Raw genomic sequence first — 21,461 nt, 5'->3', positions numbered from 1 at the left:
TTACCGAATTAAAGTTCAATTTTTTCGCGCCGTGCAGAGAGAGAGAACCAAAGCCGAGGGCACTTCGGCTGCATTCGGGTGGCCATCGGCTGGCGGCGGCCCAAGCTGGAGCTCCCAGAGCGGCCGAGCTCCAAGTCGGGCAGTTAAGCTCGAGTGATTCATGGTGGCGCACCAGGCGGAAAGTCGCGCTCGCTTCTTGGCTCCGGCGGTGAAAAGTTCGCCCGCGAGCGAAAAGGTGTCAACGTAGTCAGAACGCAGTGGAAAACCGGATGCAAGACCGAAATCGGTGCGTGGATGCATTTCGTAATTCGTAATTGGGGGCTCCTCCGGGCGGCAGGAAGCCGGCCAGTCTGGGGGGATCGGAAATGACCGGAAGTGCGCAAGGAGCGCGCGGAGTGGGGAGTGCGATGGCGATGGCAGTGGCAGTGGGGTGTCGGACACGCCTGCGCACAGGTTTCCACCGAGTTTCATGGCCGGAAAAGTCTCGCGCGGCGAAGACTTGGTGGCCAGCTGGCCAACAGTTTGTTTGGCTTTTCCGCGGAACGACAGCCAGTTGGGAGCTCGCCATTCGATGCGATTATAAATTGCAAACAAAGGTGTCGCGGTCTCCAGTTGCCAATGTTCTGAATCAATAAATATATATGTACATATTTTCAACGGCTGGCACAAAGGAAGCAAATACTTCGGTGCAAATCAAATTACATTTCTGTTTTATGGTCACGATAAAAAATAAAGAACCGAAAAGTAAAAGCAGTCGCTGGACACGTACAAGTGGCAGCAGGTGTATTATAGTGGAATCCAGGGAAATGGACAGCAGTTCGCTCGTACAGTATAACATGGTCATCAAGTTCGAGAAACTCTCCGACTGACTATCTATACATCTATCCATCAACTTAACTGACAATAGACATTAAACGTTTTGAAATATATGAGTTACACTAAGAAGTAGGGTATTCAAATCGGTCAGTTTGAGATACTTTTCTTTGTAGCAGATACTATTTTTGGGTTAGCAGAAGTGCGAGAGTGTTTGCATCTTCTCGCCGGACAGACGGTCGCTTCTTCTTTGTGGCGACACGCGTCGCCCCCAGATGAGTCACAATTAAAGGGCTTGGCCCCAAACAAGGGCACAGGTCCCCAGTTCCCGGTTCCAAGACCCGCGTCCGAGCTCCTCTGCGTGTGGCCGCCCGATTTGTATGCGGTTCTTGGCCGCAGCACCACAGTGGTAACCGCAAATGACAGACACGCCAGAGGAGTGAAAACTGAAAATTATAAACAAAAACGGAGACACCCGACAAGTGCAGTGGCCCAATGGAGGGGGGAGGGATGTCGTAATGGCACTTAATGGCAAGCACACACTGTTCCGCCATCAGCGAATCCAGATACTCTAGCCGCCAGATACCCAGATACATAACGTCATCGCTTGATTTTCATTTTCCATGGGGCGCCAAACGAAGCGTGCAACCGAAAAGGCGAAAAGAGCAGACAATAGTAAAAGCGAAATATAGAGAATAGAGCGCAATAGAGATACCATTGTATCTGGATATCTGGATATCTGAATGTCTGGATATCTAAATGTCTGGATGTCTAGGTATCTGGATATCCGTGCTGCTGCATCGATGGCCCAGCTATTTATAGGTCGACTCCTCAGCGGGGGAGGTAGTTGCATCTGATAGTCCGGGGAATGGGTCTACGCGTGTACCTTCAGTAGCACTCCGGTCGCAATCCGTGCCGCGCTCCACTCCGCCATCGCAATCGAAGATAGTGCATCCGATCGGCAACGGCTGTGCATGTGATCTAATAAAAATACAAATGTGTTATCCCATTTTGACAGCAAACTGTTAATTTCTAAGGCAAAACGCCGTGTGTGTGCAGTTGGTGGATATGCCAGATACAGATACAGATACAGATGACTATTCCGATCCAGATCGCAGTGAAGCCACAATAAAGCCTGGGCGAGAAATCAAGCGATCGGCCGGCCAAACAAACAACAACTAGCACTCAACGCACATTAACGCAAATCGCCTCAAATTAACACTGAACACTAAAATTTGGAATACAAAACTGCGGATACAATACCATCTAGAAGCCATGAATCCGAAGCCAACCACCAAGCTGGCCGAAATTGAGCAGTTTTTGTTGGGTAAGCCTGGTAGTAGTTACACACAAAGAAGCAATGTGTTGGGTGTTAATAGTATAAGTAGCTATTTATCAGCATATTAAGGTGCTTTTGAGATACTCGTAATTGTTTAAGACAACTATTGAAAAGCAGCTAAAAAAACAGCAAAATAATCCTTGCTTTACATACTTTTTCAAAACTGATTAAAATGATTCTTTTTTTTCAATCGAGAGTGTTCCTATCTCATAAAGAAAACTCCTTACCTATGGCATACTTATTTTTCTGCGTGTAGCTAAAATCAGAAAAGCAAAATTGAAGCCAGTTAGTGTGAGATAGATCAACAGAAACTTTGTTAATTTCGCCAGGCAAACAGCGCCATCAAAAAATTACACACCGACTCGAAGTTGCGAAGAGGTGGAGGTGGAGCAAGCGCTGGAGGAGAAGGAGGAGGAGGAGGAGGAGGCGATCCAAAACACAACCATTAACAATAACCCAGTGCCGCAGTAGTAGTATTGACTCATTCCGCAGGCGTCCGAGCTTAATACTCTTTTGTTCTGGTTCTGGCCTGTGACCAGACCATCGGACTCTTCTGGATATTTTAGTGGCCCTGCTGCTCCTCCTTCGCCTCGCGCTTATTTCGTACACTTTATCGAGTTCCAATTGGGCTCCGCTTTGGAGCGCTGTTCCCCCGAATCGTTTATATATATGTATATATATATGTGGTTATTTCGTTAAATCATTATACATGTGTTTGTGGACGAGGTAGACAATAAACAGCGGATTGGACATGCCGCAGAACTAAGCCTTAAGCGCTGTTTTAGCCCATCTTGGGCCTGCCCTAGTCGGTTCCACTTTCTCGCGTCTCGGTTCAGTGGCTCTCAGGCCAAGATGAAGGGATACATATATGTATATCCACCCTCCTCCGATGACTGTTGCTCCAATTTATATTTGTTTGTGTAGGCCTCACATTGATGAGTTTCTGGGGAGTTTCCCAACGATCCTGATTAAACCACAATTATCAACTAACCAGTTGCAACGCATATTACAGTCAGTCAAGCTTATTGATAAGAAAATATAGATATTTATAATGGTTTAAAACTTCTTTATTATCATCCAGTTTTAAGTATGAAAGTATTGGTTAATTTGCACCTAGTAATCTTTCCTCTGCTGTGGACTTAAATGCCGAAGTCAGAGTGCTGATTTGGCATACAGAACAAACAAATTGTACTTTTAATGCCCTTTTCCCTTATTCATTTGAATGGAAAGATATGCACTGTCAAGATCCCCAATTATCCATAGTTTAGAAACAAAAAGTTGCCCTTGCACGAAGCGATTTTACGGAATGGTTTAGTCAGTTTTGATTCCACTTCCTAAAAACTAAGATAGCTTAAATCGACAAAATTAAATTAAATTAAATCGTTCCTAACTATAGCTTTAAGCTCAAACTATTGTTTGTCCAAGGCGTTTTTAGCAATTAAATGATGGAAAGTTGAAAAATTCTGGTTATAGTTCGACTCTTGTCAAGATCTCAAGTTCTTAAGAGCATTTCCAGTTCGCATTTCGCCAGCACGACTTTTGGATATTTTTCTTATTTCCATATTCGGACATATTACTTTTAAGCTCAGTTCTCTGAAACTTTGCGTGCTTGAGTTTTAACAAGATTTCGGGCAAATTTCAGCGTCTTCTGGTTTTCTGTGGATGTGGGCATTTATGGACAGAGGGTGGGGCAGCAGACACCAGAGTTAACTTTCTTGGCCAGTGAAATTATTTTTAATTGCCCCGGTCAATTCGCAGTTGACTCTTGAGCGAGAGCTTATGAGGTCACTTATGTACACGTACATGTACATACCCACATGCGTTTGTGACCGGACTTCTGGCTGGGAACGGCTGCGAGTCGCGGCTGCAGAAGTCGGAGCAGCAGAGACACCACCACTCCACTGGCCCACTAATTGCCCCCCAAGAAAGCCACTCTGTTGCTCAACTGCCCCGCCATTAGGCTCAATGATGCGTTTAAAAATAATGGCCGATGGGGCCGCCGCCTTATTTAGCCAACTGAAGAACTGACGATCCTCCCCTCTGCTTGCTTTCAGATGTCCGCGCCCACTTCCGAGCTTCGCTGGAGACCTCGGAGTACGAGAACACCTCGAACCTATTCCACGTGACGGCCGCCGAGCAGACCGCCGCCCTTCTGGCCCGCTGTGAGATCCTGCTGGCTGCAGCCAGTTCTGCATCGGGATCGGGATCGGGGCTGGGATGTGCAGACGAGCAGGCGACAGCTAACCACCGTTCCAGCCTGGTCGACTGCGTCGATAGCAAGGTGGGCGCGGAGACCGGTCCCAGCGGCTATCTGGAGATGCTTGCCTCCCCGTCCCCCTCGAAAAGCTCCCGTGAGTGCTGAACACCATTCAAACATATTACATACAGTCATGCTTCCCTAACTGAAATCCACACAATCCATACTAAAGTATGCTAGTATCTTTTTTGAACACTACAATTATGTATTAATAACTTTAAAGTAAAAGTTTATAAGGTATATTGTTGAAAGAGACTTGATCCATCATAATGGTTGCAAAGTGGATAGCCAACATTTAGAAGCATGACTGTACCTGTATGTCTAATGCCTACAGTTATCACTAATTACCCGTAATTGCAGTGTCCGCCTCGAGGGAGTACATCGATTTGGGCAGCAGCGGATCCCTGGATCGTTGCTCCGTCAATCAACCGGTTCCGGCAGCGAAGGACAAGGAGCCACATCAGCAGCTCTACGAGATTTGCCAGAACCAGGGAGCGGGTCAGGACGAGGACGAAGCGCAGCAGGCGATCACCTTCAGCCACGAGGTGTTCATTGACTGCCCGTACGCAGATCTGCCCGCTGGCCACTTGTCCCTGCAAAGATCCACAAAGTACGGACAGCTGCAGCGGATTGTGCCCAAGCGACTGTTCTTCGACCAGACCCGCAAGTGCTACTGTGGCATCCTCAACGACTGGATGCTGTGCTATGCCGACGGCCCGACCGCCTGTCGACCCAGCAGCACGCTCTACTTGAAGAGCTCCTCCATCGAGATTGAGCACTTCGGAGAGGGCAAGCGGCGCGACATCTGCTTCCAGATCACCACAGACGACCCCAACAAGAAGTTCGTGTACCAGGCCAGCAACGAAGTCGATGCCAAAGAGTGGATACACGCCATTGAGGCGGCCATCCGCGGAGATGCCGGTGCTCATTCGGCGCTGAAGAGTCCACCGCCCCGGAAATTGCCCACGCCGCCGGTCCAGAAAAAATCCACCTACACAGCAGCGGATATCATCTACGAGGAGCCCTCGCCCGTGTATGGCCTCATAGACTCCTCCTCCATGGTGCTCCCTAAGCTGCCGGAGAAGAACAACAGTCCAAGCGCCCTCGCCCGGCGTTTCGAGTACGATGTTCCCAAATGCCCGGCTCAGCCGCTGCAGGACACCTGCGCCAGGGTGGCCTCTGTAAGTGGGGAGCTGGAATCCCTGGGACTACTCAACGAGGGTGATATTAAGGTGCAACCGCAGCCGTCCAGCTTGCACGGAAACATATCGCTGGACTTCCAGGCCAGGGTGAAAACAGTGCACAGCGAGCTCTCCACCCAGTTGTCAGCGGCCGGTCCCAGTCCGGATCGTCTGAAAAAGGCAGCGAAGAAGAGCTACTCGAATGGCAGTGAACCGGAGATGCTGTCTCCCCTGACCAGCCCCGCCCACACGCCCACCAAGGATCAGAAGAAGCAGCGCAAGTCAACCACCTCGCCGCAATCCAGTCCGGTCAGCAAGGACTGCGACAAGCTGGCACGAAACTGGTTCCTCAGTCGCCTTAACAAGACCACCGGATTGAAGGCGACCAACACGGGCAGTGCATCACCAACCAACGCCAAGTGCAAGCAGAGCGAGAAGGAGAACCTGCTGACGGAAGCGGAGCTGGGCGAGGGCTATGATGCAAGTCCTGGTGACCGGGATCACGGCCTGCCGGGCAGCCCGCCCACGTCGCCGTGTCTGAAGGCGGAGGCCAAGAGCAAGGTGAACATGATTATCAACCAGTTCGAGAGCAGCGGTCACCTGTCCACCATGTTCAGCGTGGAAGCGTTGGCCGCCAATGCACTCGCCTCGCTGACATCCTTCTGCGAAAGTGATGGTTGCAACAACTACGAGCCAATCATGCCCCTGGCCACGACTCCCAGCAGCTTCCTAAAGAAGGTGTAGACTGCTGCACATCCGTCATCTGCTATTCACATCCGACGTCCTGGAGAGCTCGTTCGTCTCTGTATTGTAGATTTAATCCTTAGGCTAGTGAAAACCACTCTCCGGATGTCACATAACTTTGACATAAAATTTTAATATCAAAACCATGGTTGTTAACATACGTAAAAGTGCGACACGTAAGTTTGAGTTTTCCAATTGGGCGCATGGTGCTTGGACAGAAAAAATCTTGATGATCGAGGTAGATTTCCATGTCGTTGCTGCTGTCGTGGGGATGTGATTGGATTATAATACAGTTGGGAAATAAATTCAGTTCTATTGTCAATTATGAGCCGGATAGGCGATGGTGGCCCTTAAAGGATTGGGGTCGGAGCGCTGAGATTCTATAATGTTCACCAGAGCGTCACGTTTGCGCTCATCTCCTACGAGCACTAACTTGCGAGGTGACTCCTTGCTGCTAAATAGGCCAAGTACCTTCTTGCCATCCGTCTTTACGGTGAACTGGACACCGCGAGCCATTGCAGTCACGGAGCTAATCTCGTTCCATAGGTAGGACCAAAGAGACTGTGTGTAAAAGACGTGTAAGTAAGGTCCAACTACTGAAAGTTAACTGCGAAACTCACCGTCCAAACGCCGAACATCTCGTTACGTTGCACGTACATCACTCGGTAATTGGTGACCACCAAGTACTCGGACTTCTGGATAATCTCCTCACAGTGAATAAAGTTGTCAGTGGTGGCAAATTTACCCTTGTCGGTTTCCCTGCGAATTGAGTACATTTGGTTAAGTTTGTGTTTGTATTCTAGCTGAAAAGCTAGTAGCTATCGACACTTACTTCATTATTTTATTCCCTGTCGCCTCCATCAAGCAATAGGGTCTCAACACGAAGTCGTAGTGCTGGAAACGCGGCGGTCGCATACGCTTCACATCCTCGCTTGCATCCGCCGCCCGTTTCACAGCCTCGAAGCTGCCACTGGCGAAGTCAACCACGCCAGCGGTGGGGCGAGCAACCAGGCCAATTGCACCCTTACCCAGGCCCTTGAAGAAGCCCTCGACCCCGTTATCGCGAGCCCCAATCACTGGTTTGGTTACAACGCCAGAGACTCCGTCCACAAAGCCCTGATAAAATTATAAGTCATAAGGATTTTAAGCTGAAGAACCATATAGATAAGGTCTTACCATCACTAGGCCCTTGCTGCTGCGGGCCAATCCTTCGTGGAAGTTCTTCGGTTTGTTTTGAATACCCTGTCGTCGTTTCTTTTGATAGTCCTCGTCAAAGGTCAGCGCAGCCAAACCCTTTCCCATAGCACCAGTTATTCTAAAAGTTAAAAAGGTAAGTTGCTATTAAAAGACTGACTGTACTTTAAATAAAGGGCAGCTTACTTGGAAACCGCTCCCGCAGCACCACCTACAGTGTGGCCGAAAAGAGACTTTACGCCCAGGACCAAACCCTCGGCGAATTCTCCAGGACCTTGGATGGCACCCTGTAAAATGATAAACCAAACAGGTGAGCGATGGAATTATTTAAAAATAATTATGTTTGATTTACCTGGAACGGTTCGTAGAACAAGTCTTCGACGCCCTTCTTAAGACCAACCACTAGGCCATAGGGATTGCCCAGGACATCAAGTCCGAGGACGAGCACATACAGCTGCTTCAACGCTTGGCCAGTGTAGTGTGAGGTGATCTCGTTGATTAGCTGTTGTTGAGAGAAGAATTGATACTCGCGCTCGAAGAAGGCCAGACGGAAGACAACATCGTTTACGTCCGTTAGAGTCACACCCACGCCCTGGACCAATGAGCCCAAGAAACCGGGCAACGCCTTTGTGTCCGACCCGGCCATCGAGAAGCTGACATGGATCTTGAGCGGACCCAAATGCAGGTTATCGTAAAAGCTCTTCTGCTCCTCCAACGAGTGCTCTTCAAAGAACGCTGAAAGCGGGAGCTCAATAGATTCAACGTCCTGACGGAACTGCTTGGCTGCTGCCTCGTCCGAGACCTCCTTGGCAAACATCTCGGCGATGGCAGTGAGGAAGTTCAAATCGACTTTGAAGAGGAACTCTTGGATCAGTATCCTGGCGTATTTGAACTGACGCACAGTTGAGTTCGGCATGATGCGCTGCACCATGCTGCACTCGATAAATGGTTTGAGACTGGTGGTACTTGCCACACTCTTCGGTGGTGGAATTGGCGCCAACACCACGGGGAATATTGGATCCAGGAACTGATTATCCACCTGTATACGGTTAATTTTCACATGCAGCTGGCTTTGGAATGGCGACGACTTGCGGGACAACCAAATCGCTGGATAGAAACTGCGTCTTATGTTTCTTTCCACCGACTTCTTGAGGATCATAAGGTCGAAGTCGATCTAAAAATATACAATATACGTTAAAATCACCGAATGCTGAGTTTTTTTGTTTTTGTTTATCTTACCGGGAACTTGTTATCTAGCCTGTAGGTCTGCAGATCGTTGACACTCTTGTGAACTAGATATTTTTGATACTCAATTTCCAAAAGCGCGTTCTCGTTAATGGTTAACTCCTTAAAGCGATTCTTGGTCACTTTCTTTGACTCCCATATAATGCCGGAGCTGGTTACTCCCAGATAAAGTATGTCAAGGCCCGTCTCGTTGTTAATCACTGACAAGCCAATGCCGTGAATGCGCAGATCAATGCTCTGGGTAATAGATTGTAACGAGGCAGTGCTCTCCGTACGATTGGCGATCGATTCGTTTTCCGTAAAGAGCAGCACACGTTGCAGGCCATCGAGGAAAGATACCCATAGAACCTTCTCGCCGTCTTGCATGCTATGAGTTTGAATTGTTAATTATGAGATATAGATTTTGGGAGTAGTTGTCCTGCTGGTAGAAGATACTCACATCACTTCGCCGATTCCGTCTCGTTTCAGATCCGTCTCTTCCTTGTTTGTGCCGAACACAAGCATTTTTGGACCAGTAGGGTCATCCCAAGCATACATTATAGTACTCTTTGCATTCAGGATATGCTCGTTTTTGGTTCCCTTCTCGTAGTAAACAATCTGCTTGCCAGTGTGATTAATGAGCAGGCCGGGCGCATCGGCTGGCTTATAGTCCGTAAAGGTGATATAGACACCGCCTTCCGTTGTCTGAACGTCCACATTGATGCCGCCGTACTTGCTGTCCTCCAGTTTCAGGAGCGTACAGATCACCTCCGTAAAGTCGAAGGCCGGAGTAATCTTGCCATCCACGCGCACCACCAAATTGTTCCTGTTTTCGTTTCTCGGCCAGAGAGGTACCATCTCATTTGGTTCGAGATGGAGCCATGGGTCGGCTGGACGACTCTGCTCCTGCAGCTCTATGTCAAAGTGACACTTGTTGCACACAATATAAAAGGGTATGAACGTGATCTGCTTGGTCAAAGAGTTCTGAGTCAAGTGGTTGTGAACACCGACAGGGTATTTCTGATTGTTCGCAAAGCAGATCACTTCGCCAACAGAACCCGCCACGTCCAATGGGATCTTTTCACTCCATTGACCATTGTCTATGCGAATTGAAGCTTTTTTCTTGTCAAAGAATAACTTATCCCGGAAAGTGAACAAAATGGGACCAGAATATTCGGGAGGATGGTAGAGAACTTCCACGGAGGTCGTTTCCGATTTGTAAGTGAGCATCATGCCGGTCTTATTTATCATCCAAAAAGGGCTAAAAAGCGTAAGCATTAAGCTGCCATGTCGGTTCTCTGTCCTGAGAAATATTTGAAGTGTCATTGCAAGTATTATTTGTTGAATTAATTAATTAATAATTACTTCACATAGAGATCCATGTCCACCTTCATTTCCGAGTCATATGATGAAAACGTCCAGGTAATAACATCATCATTGTAATCCCAAATCTCGGTAGCGCAGGACCAGTCTTTCTCCAGATATTGAACCAGCTAAATAGGCAAGTGGTTATAACTTATGATACATTTTAATCAATTGAGACCCTTAAACTCACCCGCACAACTAGGAAACTCTTCGATTCCTTGCCCTTTGATGCCAATCGAACGGTCGGCAGGTGGAGCACGTCTCCGGAATTTACAGGCTTTTCTCCGTAGTCCAGAAAATCTTCCTTGCTGTACCCCCTGTCAACAAAGCGCTGCGACGACTGAGCATCCAGGCCATCCTCCTTTCGGACAGAGCAGCCGGCAACTGACACTTGGATATTAATGGGCAGAGAGTTGCGCAGATAGAGTGGCGGGCGCAGATGAATCGTGTAGAAAGCGCTTAGCAATGTATACTTGTTGGTGTTTTCGAAGTACACCTCCGATTTTGATCGTCGAGCGTTCATGATGAGCGGCTCGAACGTGTTGGTCGGATCACAGTGCAACTGATGCGAATAGTTAAGGTCCGAGGGATTGGAAGCCCACGAAATGCCCTGCACCGATCTTCTGTAGCCGCGCATGGAAAAGAATAGATCCTTGGATTCCGCGTATATGGCGTGCAGTGGTACATGGAACACTTCGCCGGGACGCACACGTCCGACGAAAATATCCTCGAAACATTGTGCAGTAGGGGCAGGATTGCGTCGATAAATATTCAAACCGGTCGTAAAGTGATTATGAACCTGCGATGAATGCAAATGGAAATAAAAAAATTGTATTGACGATCAAACTGCTAGTACTTACACTAACAACACCGTGGATATTGACTTTGGTTGTGCCGTACTCTTGCTTTACTTCAGAAATAATGCCCCAAGGCTCGTGAGAAGTACTGCGCATCAGGTTGAAGAAACGCGTGTCCGACTTGGAAACGGGCAGTGCAATCTCTTTGTTGATATCTCCAATCTGCAAAAGCAACGTTTTAATAGATTTGCGTAGACTGAGCAAGATTTCCCTCCTACCGTCACATAAAGAGTGTAGTCCTCGGAATCCTCCTCTGATAACGTGCTCAGATCCTTAGTCTGCAGATACGCCTTTCCGCCCGTCGAAATGGTGCAGGTTTTTATGACGCTGGGATCGACCTCTTCAGATTGGGCAAACATAAGTAGGGTACTGTTCGCACCCGCAGGTGTGCCGCCGCGGTGCACTTCGTGCAGTGTAAAGATGCCCTTTCGCAGATTCAGGTTAACATCGAAGCCAGTGTCGTTTTCCAGCACGTAAGGAGCCACGATGTCTGGCTTGGTCAGACCGTTCTGGTCGATAGCCTGCGAGAAGGCCTCGGCCAGTTCGCTCAGTAGACCCAGGCACGTCTTGCTCAACGTAATCTCCAGCGTCTCTGCCGAGTGGATGTTCATGTGCATCGCCTGCTGTTCGGCATCGTCTTCCACTTCGCTCTGCACCTTCTCCATGCCCATTTCGAACTTAAGCTCCCATGGCGTGTATTCGCGAACTCCGTTGCGACCAATGACCTCGTTCAGCTCGATAATAGGCTCCCATTCGGCAAGGGCTTGGTTGTAGTAGTTCTAAAAGTAAAAGTAAAATATTTAAGAAAAATTTGCATACTTAAAAAAAAAAAAAACAGGGTTGCGGTTATCAGAACTCCTTGGAACTTACCATATTTAGTGTCAATGAGCCATGAGCGGTGAGACTGCGGCTCCAATTGTTGAAAACGGCAGTAATGCGGGTGTCTAGCGAAATAAGTGGCTTCGTGTAGTAGCCTACGCCGGACTCGATCACGAGGGTAATGCTGGGAATTTCAATTACACACTTCTCTGTCTTCTGCTTTTCGTTGTCGGTGGTGACGCTTCTCTGCTCAGCCTCCAGGGCATCGACGCCCTGCTCCACCTTGGTGAACCAATAGCTGCGGCTATGGAAGTGGCGCTGTTGCCACAGATTCGAATAGTTCCGCGACTCCTCGGCAATAGCGCACTTGGTCATGGTGGCACTGGAGACGCTCAGCATTGCCTTGTTCAGCAGCTCGATGGTGGCCGGCGACACGTTGATGATAATGTCACTGAGCTTAAGGCTAATGTGCATGCCCTCTTCCTCGGGAGTGGATCCTTGCAGGCTAATTACGCACGGGTGTAGGATATAATGGCGCGTCATCTCTCGCCGCTCTGGTAGGAAAGCACACATGTACATCTTGAGAGCATCGATCTGTCCGTTTACAATCTGTTTATCGTTTATGCTGCGGTAATTCAAATGCACTTGAGCCTGAATAAAAGTTGAGATCAATGAAGGATTATCATTATATCTTTTTTGATTAACTTACATTGAAAATAATACAACTGGTATTAAGATCTTCCAGATTTTCCACTAATATTATATCTGGCTCGTCAATGTGCAGTATTAAATTCATTTTTCGGTTTGGAACATCGTGACCTGAAACGAACATATGGATGTAATGGAATCTTAAAGATTTAATAACATTTGTCACGTACTGGGTGGCTCGACAGGAACAAGCTCTTGGGCGGCTAATATGGCGGAGGAGCGAATAGAGTGCTTGGTATCCCGAGCTGTTTCCGAAACAGGCGCTGGCTTTATATAAAGAGACTCGCGCGGATTCTCCTCAGGCGGCAAGGTAAGAAACGTAGTCAGTTTCAGCAGGAAATCAATGCAGACGATCAGATCGAATCCACGCACACGGACCTCAGCTGCAATAGTGGTTTAACATCGTATTCATAAGAAAATAAAAAGAAATGATATCACCTACCGAACGTGTCATCTTCTTTTATTATAGCCGTAACATCGACCATGAAGTTTCGCTCGTTGTAACAGGCATCGATGATGTCGTCTGTATCCAACTTAGGCTGAACCCAATCCTTGCGACTTAAGTACTGTCGAATCTGGCTTTTGGAATTACTCCGCATGTCATCCATTTGGATATTGCACAAAACAACTGATGTGCTCAGTGTGCCGTTGTCCAGTTTGGTGCCCTTAACGGAGAGGAAATATATTCCGAACCTGGCGAGACCTGCTCCTTCACCTAAGGGCAAAGCGGGTTTAGTCGCAAGTTGAGCTATTAATCCGTTTAGTTACTTACCCTCCATTAAATTTATGACCACACCATCAAACTGAAAGTTGAACTTGATCGATTCGTGAATCTTTTCCCTTTTTGGAGAAACTTGAACGGTACGAGATAAGCGTCCCGCACGAGAGTTGCGTCTTTCGGGTCTAACTTGTGCTTGCTGCGGCGCCTCTTCGCTGGGAGGGAACTCTTCCAAACCCTCGTTTAAATTGCGATTGAGAACAAGCATTACCAAAGCATAATCATCCGCGAAAAGAGTGAGCTGCAGGGGGAGATGAAGTCTTAGCTGGAGCTGAAATCGATACGAATATATCTTACATACCTCAATGGACTTTAATCGACCAGAAAGATTTAGTTCGGGCACATCCCGGTACCATGTGTATGACAAATTGCGCGTGATTGATAAGGTGCAACTCATGGGATTCATCATATTGAATTTAGACAGGAAACCCACTTCCGCGTCCACTTCTAAAGAAATGAGTAGTTGATTAGTAGTTGTGCACATTCGGAATTAGATAAAATTATTGATCTTACCATCAACCGTTGACTCGTTGCCATCTAATAAGACAATTTTGGAAATCTTAACATCGCATATTTGCAACTTGATCTCGTCTATGACAGCTAGCCGTTCCTCTTCGGCCACCGCCACCTCCACCGTGTTATTCGTTAGCTCCAGCAAGCCCAAATCGAGCATCAAGGCATTCCTGTCCTGTGATCCAATTGGCACAATGATAATGGGCGCCTTGATGCGGATATTTAGTTTCATACGCGTGGCCGTTTCGTAGGCATCCATTGCCTTCTGCCGAGCGGACTCTGCAGCGGCAGCACCAGCCTGCGATATGGTTGCTTGGGCCGCTGTGAAGTTGTTCAGGAAGTTCTGCCAAGGCGTCAGATTCATTAAAACATGCCAATATATTTGAAACTCATAGATCTTACCATAACACCTGCCACAAACCAATTGAGGAAGATGATCTTCATGCAGCCAATGTCCACAGTTATTTTCATATCATCAGAGTTGTAGTCTTGGGTCTCCTCCTTGTTGTAGATCACAATCTGGCAGTTGAAAGCGTCCTTGCCAACAATACTCAGAATCTGAAGAAAAAATATATATTTTTTAATTCTGGTCCTCGGGTGATTAAGTTACTTACATTCTTGTGAATAGTGTGAGGATTTAGGTCCAACACCTGGATGTCTTTAAGGCCAATGTTGACTTCCGTGTAGGACGACTTTATGATCAGACTGGACACGAATTTCTTCACATTCATCTCTGCTATCGGCCGGTTTCGGCTGGTCAGCACCAGACCCACTTGGTCCAAATTAGCGATAACGCGAACTTTCACCGTCTCTACGACGTGAGTGCGGCGGGTCTTCTTGCGCCGCTTCATTTGGTCGGTGGTCATTATTTCCTCTGTGTCCTCAAGAATAACATTAAGCTTTCGTTTAATGCCATCTCCTCCCCCAATGGAGCCCATCCGATCGCGTGGCCGGGTACTTGATAGTACAACATCTAGATTTCTTTGGAAATTGTTTGCGACCTCCATAAGCCTTTGTAGGCATTCCTGGTGCAGCACGACTTGAAGTACCTCGAAATTAGCCACGACCAACTGCTCAGTGGAGTTGTACTTGGTGCTGAACTCTGGCGACGACTTGTCTGCGATTGTGCACGAGACAGTGAACAGGTAATTGGAACTATTCTCCTGTTTCGGCGTGTGGATAACATCTAGTACATCCATGTCACTGTCCTGGCAGTCATACTGTCGCAGGTTGATATCTCCAAGTCTGAAAACAAAGAATTTATGGTTGAAAGATAGCTTAAGCACAGATTTTGTAACATCCTTACTTGACTGTGGCCACCGATTCATAGGTTTTGGATACAAAGTGGGCCTCCAGACGACGAATGTCGATTGAGAGAATCTGCTGAGGTGGCGTTCGGGGTAGCTCTTCAATAGGCTCCTGGATGTTCTCAATCAACTGAGAGGGAATGACATCGCCATCAGGAGTCAGAAATTCAATAGAAACATCGGGGCTTGTCTCGCATTTTTGACTGGACTTGAACAAAACGAAGTTGATTTCTCCAAGAGAGAAATTTACATCGAGACTGGTGTACTGGATGATCTCGTCCAGCAACGGGTCCTTACTGGCAGAGCTCACCGATGCCGAGGGTCCAATCTTTTTAACTTCCTTGTTGATGAAATTGGATATGGACATTGAGCTGCGCGAGTTCGTCTGTGTGAGTCTACTAGCCGGTTCCTTTTGCTCCGGCAGGGGAATACTTGTGGCCACCTTTATGGCGAGGAAAATGCGATCTTCTGAGACATTAACCAGGATCGCTGGCAAGTCGATGTCCACCTTAATATTTGGAAGACGCGGATCGTTGTCAACCACACAAAGTGCGGCAGTTACTTTCAGGGAGACGGGGCGCAAAACGTGCATCTCCGTTGAGTTTGCTTCCGCTAGTGCATTTTGCCACGGCTCTCCAGCTCGCACGACCAGCATCTGCACATCGTCAACTGCGACTGTAAACCTGTCATAGGCATTTTCCATTACCGTCTTGAGAATCTCATCCTTATCCTCGCCGGCTGAGAAAAGATGATGCAGCTTGTTCGACTCCCTACGCGGTTGGCTGGAGAGGTGCACCTGGCCCATGCTAACTACTAGCAGGGATGTATTGTTCGCATCGTAGACTCCTTTATGGGGTACGACCAGGATGTTTGGCATTAACAGGATGTCCACATCCAGCACTGCCTTCTTGTCGATCATGTACTGCATTCCAGTGGCTGAGCGCTCCTTGAAGTTCGAGATTTTCGTGCTGGCCGCATCCTCAAACTTGGAGAGCGTGACATCGCCAGGTGTCTGGAATGCGTTGATCAGGGCCAATATGGTTGGCGCATCATACGTTATCTGCAACGGGCGCGCCACAACCTTCACTCGCTGGTCGCACAACTTGTCCAGTGGGTTTGTCTCGAAAAACACTTCCAGCAGGTTGAACTCGTCGGTGATTTTTGACTCCACCAACAAAGGCGTGTAATCGTTTCGTGTGAGTCCAGTTACCTTGAGCTCTCTCATGCCAGCATTAATGCTAATGGCTTCGGCAGCTGGCCGCTGGGTGATCAACGCGGTGGCCATGGAAAAGTTAAGAAGGACCAGCGACGGCAGGTCCCGGAAGTCCTTCGTTGACGCGGAACTATTACTCTCATCCTTGTAGAGGCCGACCTCTAAGGCTATCAGTTTAAAGTTCATTCTGATGGCCTCGTAGCTCTCTGGAAGGTCTGTGGGCTTGGCATTCTCTTGGTAACCAATGGCTCTGTACATCTTCTCTTTCTCTTCACTGGTCATTGCCGCTTCAAACTTCTCAACTGAAAATTTAAATTGAAAGATCGCTCTTCTGTAAAATAATTAAATACCTACCCAGCTTTTGACTGGTGGTTTGGTCATCCTTCTTGGCTCCGCCGCCCCATCCCCAACCACTGAACCAGCCAGACTTTTGTTCTGGCACTGCCTCTCGTTGCTTGGCTATCTCGATGTTGACCCTCTGCCGGATTAGCAGCAAGTTAAAAACGTCCAGCTCCGTTTCCAGCAAACGGCATGTTTCCGTAAGCACTGCTGACGGTTTTTTGCTTAAGCACTGCTCCTTGTATTTCTAAAACGATAAATTTGAGTTGTGGAGATGGTAGCTTCCTTTGTTAAGACATTCTACAGACCTGTGCATAAGTGTTGCAGCGTTCTCTGTGGGTCTTGATGTGTTCCCAAGTCCAGCTCTCTCTGGGTTTCCTTACTTCCTCCTCTAGAACAGAAGTTATTGCAAAGTGCCACCAGACCCTGGCGTGGCCTTTGTAGGCTAAAGAATAATACATCAATTTATGGTTAATACCAACTGAAAAAATCAGAGTCTAATCAATACTTACATATACTGTAGGGACGATATTTCCGGTACGGTATGCCCAACTGCTGGCGGTTCATAGCGTCTCCAAGCTTCATGAGATTGTCGAACTGTGTGTTTGTCAAGCCCACATTAAGCTTTTCCATTTCCAGCGTGAGATCGATTTTAGGCTTTTCAAATGCCGGATCATCAAGTTCCGGGTTCATGTTCAGCTTTAGCTTGGCATTGCAAGAGATGGGACCCAGCACTATAACCACAAGGAAACGTTTTAGCGGTTTCTCGTACAGAATTGTAAAATATTACCATAGTTGTAGTTGGGTTTTGTTTCCTTGCAAGCAATATTCGTCTTGAACTGATTGGAAAGGTCGCTCTTGTTGTTCGCGTACAGTTGTCCACCACAGTTCAAATAGGCGGAAAGACATGAGAGATTCGCTATTTTGAAGACTTGCGACGCCTGCTGGGCCATGTAGCACTTCTCCCAGTCGCAATCGGTGGTGTATAGTTCGAGCTCATGCAGGGATATGCCGAAGGAGAAGGGACTGCCCGTCGTTGTGGTGTCCTCGTATCGCAGATGAACGTTGGTTATCTGCACCTGCAGATTGTTAACGATCTGCGCCGTTAGCTTTTCGGCAAATCCTGCATCTGCCTTGGGCTGATCTGTGAAGGAGTATATATTTATATTTCTGATCATTCAGAGAAAAAGAAGATTCGCTTACCCATTTCCAACTCCTTCTTGCGAGCTGCCTCCAGGGCATCAAGGGCCGCTTTCTTGAGGTCCATCTCATATTTGGCCTCCTTTTCGGCGTTGTACTGGACATTGTTGTTGGGTGAAACTAAGACATAAAGATCCTCGATGTTGACAATTACCGGCTGGCTGTACAGATTCTTCCAGGGGATCTTAAGCACTAGTTTGCCTGCAAATTGATTGAATTCACCGTGTATCCAATTCAGGTGGAAACTAATGCTTTACTTACCCAAGTAACCATAGATAAGCTGCACGGGCAGGTCCAACTCGTCCAGGGCATTCTCCCGTATCTTGAGGTTCTGCAAGACCACATCGCCTGCCAAACAAAGACACAATTTGCTCCATTAGTCTTATCAGTCGCAGTAATCAGTCATTTGCAAATGTGGGAGCGAATGCCCATTAATTAATTACGGGTAAATTACAAAGGGGGAGCGCTATAGCTACATTTATACATATGTGACTAAGTCTGCTGGCTTTGCAAAGTGTTGAGTACGCAAATGGAAAAAGCACCAGGCGCACCAATATGTCAATACTGTTTACCAATTTCTGGCATTTTGGGCATGCGGCATTTATAGTTGTTAAGTGTTTGTTATGCTTGGAATGCAAAATGGGCAGCACAATCGGTGAATATACTATACATTGAATTACGCATGTGGGTCAATAGTTTAACGACCAAGCGACCCCATTAAAGTTATCCAACATTTGAGCCTAGTCGAATCGCACTGATAGCAACATGTCTGGCCTTACTTTACGAACTTCATATCTGGCCAATAATCATAATTCGACAAGTGGTGTTCAATAGTCGACATTCAATACAAGAGTATTAATTATAAGTTACTCTGATAACAGTGTTGTAACAACTGATTAAATTAGATAGCTTCAATAAACAAGAAGAGTCATTCACCTGATTGTATTTTAAATTGTGGCATTAAATCGAAAATATACATATAACACGTTTGACTCGCAAGTTGCGAAATGAAAACAAATATGAATCATTGCGAAAATAATATAATATAAATCATATACGATGCTCAAAAGCAATATATACACATATATGCAAAATATGTACAAAGGTTTCCACTGACTTAACTAGGTCATTTTTGATTAGTTGAGCTAATCAGTATTATTCAAAATATTTAGGTAGTGTAATAGTGAAATCAACAATTTATACCCAAATGTACATAAATATAAATACATATCTAAGCCCAGTCTTCCTCACTAAAAGCATATTTGAATGAAATACTCTTATATAAGTCTAAAACAAAATGCTAATTAACATGAATTATTGATCGCATAGCATTATGTCACCAAGTTCAAGATCAGCCGAATTAAAACAGGCTTGTCGCCGAACGTCACTCTTTGAACAAACCCGTTTAATGGGTTTGTCGCAAACTCGTCTTCGTCAAATGGGATTCACACCCCACTTGAGAGGAAATACACACATATATGGTCTGAAATGCCGGGAGTCCGTGGTGTTGGAAGTCTGAAGTAAAGTGAGTACATTCAGATAAAAGACCGAAGAATTGTTTATGTTTTACACAGACACCCGATACGTGCAGATTTGTACATGAAAGATAAATAGGCAGTGAGGAAATGAGCTCATGGAGAGACAAGAGAAACCACAAGAATTGCTCTATCGCACAGCGAGATGCAACAGTTGTCCCACCCGTCCAAGTCTAAATGCTCCTCCGTCTTCTCTCTTTCTCAGAAGAATTCATTGGGTTCGCATGAACTTGTGAATACGGCTCACTTAGAAGCGTACATATGTATATGTAAGTTTGCCGCGACGGAATTAGGTCATTAATAGTAAATTGCCAAGGATAAGGTCACCGTCATCGTTGTTTTTTCTGGCTACTTGCGTGCAAATAGACCAATAAACAATGGGTACCGCAGTAAGGCGATGTATTTGCGTGAGGGTGGAGCAGAATGGTGTCATCCTCTCCGGGGAACTGGAACTCACCTCCCCAAATGCCAATCTTCAGCTGGTTGCGATCCAAGTTCTCGATGTAGTCGCCGAGCACCTTGTTCAGCACATCGGCCACCACCGCCTCGAAGACCATTGTGTTCCAGCAGATGCTCCTATTGATTTTCCTCCAAGTTTGTGGTTGTTATTCCAATTGATGTGGTCGTGGTGAGTGCTTCAAACAATCTGGCGTTCGCTGTGCGGTCTAAAGTTGATCTAAAATACATGCACATGTAAACACAGAAACCAAACAGATGGAACGGAGAGGCGGATTAAAACACAATGTCGATGATGTCATCGTAGAACGCATTTTGAATGTTTTGGCACAATCCGCCAAGGCCCATTGTTCCAAAACAAAAAAAAAAAACTAACAAGCGATTGTCCAGAGCTGGAATTGGTCTGGTGAGATTAACTCACTACTCCACTCCGGAGCACGTGTGCTACTCCCGTTCTTATCTGTATTTACTGCACCCAATTACCAGCGGCATTTCCACGCGACAAAAAAGTGGTAACTCCGTGCGATGCGCGTTCTTTGAATGCTCGCCCGAAACTAACAGCTGTTGTGTTTTCCGTTTGCGTTCTCCACCTGGGGACGCTCAATCAGCTGTTTGCTCGCGTTGCCGGGCGAATGGCAAACTGTTAGGTGACGTGTTTGGCCGTGCAAACTGCTGAGCTATAGGACAAATATTTAAAAAACACCATGCAAACACGTCTTGTTTTGCTGCTGCTAGCCCTGGCCCCGCTCGTCCTGGCCAAGAAGTTCAAGGAGGAGGAGAAACCGGCGTGGGCCAAGAAGGATATACGCGACTACAGCGAGGCGGACCTCGAGCGTCTGCTAGACCAATGGGAGGTGGGTAACAGCACTGCAATCGGGAAGCGACACATCGGACCCAACCCTCCAGATTCGCACTTAGCAAAGGAATAATGCCAACCCACCATATTCCCACCTATCAAAGGATTCACCATTTGTAGAGACTGATAACTGAAATCCCTTCTTTCAATTTTCTCTTAGGAAGATGAAGAGCCACTCGAGGATGATGAGCTGCCCGAGCACCTGCGCCCCCAGCCCAAACTGGACCTGAGCAATCTGGACAGCAAGAGCCCCGAGGACCTGCTCAAGGTATCCAAAAAGGGGCGCACGCTGATGACCTTCGTTTCGGTGACCGGCAATCCAACCCGGGAGGAGAGCGACACCATCACCAAGCTGTGGCAGACCAGTCTCTGGAACAACCACATTCAGGCGGAGCGCTACATGGTCGACGATAACCGCGCCATATTCCTCTTCAAGGATGGCACACAAGCCTGGGAGGCCAAGGACTTCCTCATCGAACAGGAACGCTGCAAGGGCGTAACCATCGAGAACAAGGAGTACCCGGGGGTGAATGCCAAGAAGGACGAACTGTAGGCCAGTTCCACGGCACACAAGCACATCAAAACATTCTCACTATTTAAGCTCAAAGTTGAACAAATTAAAATAAAACAAACTCATCAAAGAAGCTATGCATTTTGCTTGGCCATTCACAGGGAATCGGTTCTGCTGCCGGCTAATAACCAGGGATGAAAACACAAATTATGAATATTTCAAAAACATGTTTTGAATATAAAATTTGTATCT

At 47.1% G+C, this 21,461-nt stretch overlaps 3 protein-coding genes across 5 annotated transcripts; 2 read left to right on the top strand and 1 right to left on the bottom strand.

Annotated features, from left to right (window-relative positions):
- Positions 1 to 118: 118 nt before the first annotated feature.
- Positions 119 to 6,477, top strand: LOC6733398. 2 transcript variants are annotated; one of them, XM_016167327.3, is made up of 4 exons: positions 119 to 286; positions 1,832 to 2,140; positions 4,207 to 4,503; positions 4,770 to 6,477. In XM_016167327.3, exons 2-4 carry the CDS (start codon positions 2,089 to 2,091, stop codon positions 6,332 to 6,334), a joined length of 1,914 nt encoding a protein of 637 aa, XP_016026319.1. In that variant the 5' UTR covers positions 119 to 286; positions 1,832 to 2,088; the 3' UTR covers positions 6,335 to 6,477. The 2 variants fall into 2 exon arrangements, with proteins under 2 accessions (XP_016026319.1, XP_039148676.1); XM_039292742.2 differs by lacking the exon at positions 119 to 286 and having other exon boundaries at positions 1,130 to 2,140.
- Positions 6,448 to 20,463, bottom strand: LOC6733396 (vacuolar protein sorting-associated protein 13). 2 transcript variants are annotated; one of them, XM_016167590.3, is made up of 30 exons: positions 20,326 to 20,463; positions 19,844 to 20,062; positions 18,113 to 18,199; positions 17,855 to 18,052; positions 17,442 to 17,795; positions 17,164 to 17,385; positions 16,960 to 17,096; positions 16,667 to 16,898; positions 15,099 to 16,614; positions 14,407 to 15,037; positions 14,195 to 14,350; positions 13,793 to 14,135; positions 13,581 to 13,726; positions 13,274 to 13,520; positions 12,944 to 13,216; positions 12,672 to 12,884; positions 12,503 to 12,612; positions 11,845 to 12,444; positions 11,193 to 11,753; positions 10,978 to 11,136; positions 10,308 to 10,916; positions 10,118 to 10,245; positions 9,213 to 10,055; positions 8,768 to 9,140; positions 7,881 to 8,702; positions 7,715 to 7,815; positions 7,511 to 7,649; positions 7,167 to 7,450; positions 6,955 to 7,093; positions 6,448 to 6,895 (listed from the first exon to the last, which is right to left on the bottom strand). In XM_016167590.3, exons 2-30 carry the CDS (start codon positions 19,941 to 19,943, stop codon positions 6,653 to 6,655), a joined length of 9,966 nt encoding a protein of 3,321 aa, XP_016026318.1. In that variant the 5' UTR covers positions 19,944 to 20,062; positions 20,326 to 20,463; the 3' UTR covers positions 6,448 to 6,652. The 2 variants fall into 2 exon arrangements, with proteins under 2 accessions (XP_016026318.1, XP_044778704.1); XM_044922769.1 differs by having other exon boundaries at positions 20,219 to 20,400.
- A 73-nt stretch (positions 20,464 to 20,536) lies between these two features.
- LOC6733395 (LDLR chaperone boca) lies at positions 20,537 to 21,342 on the top strand. The gene is made up of 2 exons (XM_002080416.4): positions 20,537 to 20,696; positions 20,859 to 21,342. Exons 1-2 carry the CDS (start codon positions 20,547 to 20,549, stop codon positions 21,249 to 21,251), a joined length of 543 nt encoding a protein of 180 aa, XP_002080452.1. The 5' UTR covers positions 20,537 to 20,546; the 3' UTR covers positions 21,252 to 21,342.
- The last annotated feature ends 119 nt before the right edge of the window (positions 21,343 to 21,461 follow it).

This window comes from Drosophila simulans, chromosome 2R (assembly GCF_016746395.2).
Source record: "Drosophila simulans strain w501 chromosome 2R, Prin_Dsim_3.1, whole genome shotgun sequence".
NCBI lineage: Eukaryota > Metazoa > Arthropoda > Insecta > Diptera > Drosophilidae > Drosophila > Drosophila simulans.
The sequence above is the reverse complement of the archived record's forward strand: the minus strand, read 5'-3'. Positions and strand labels throughout refer to the sequence as shown.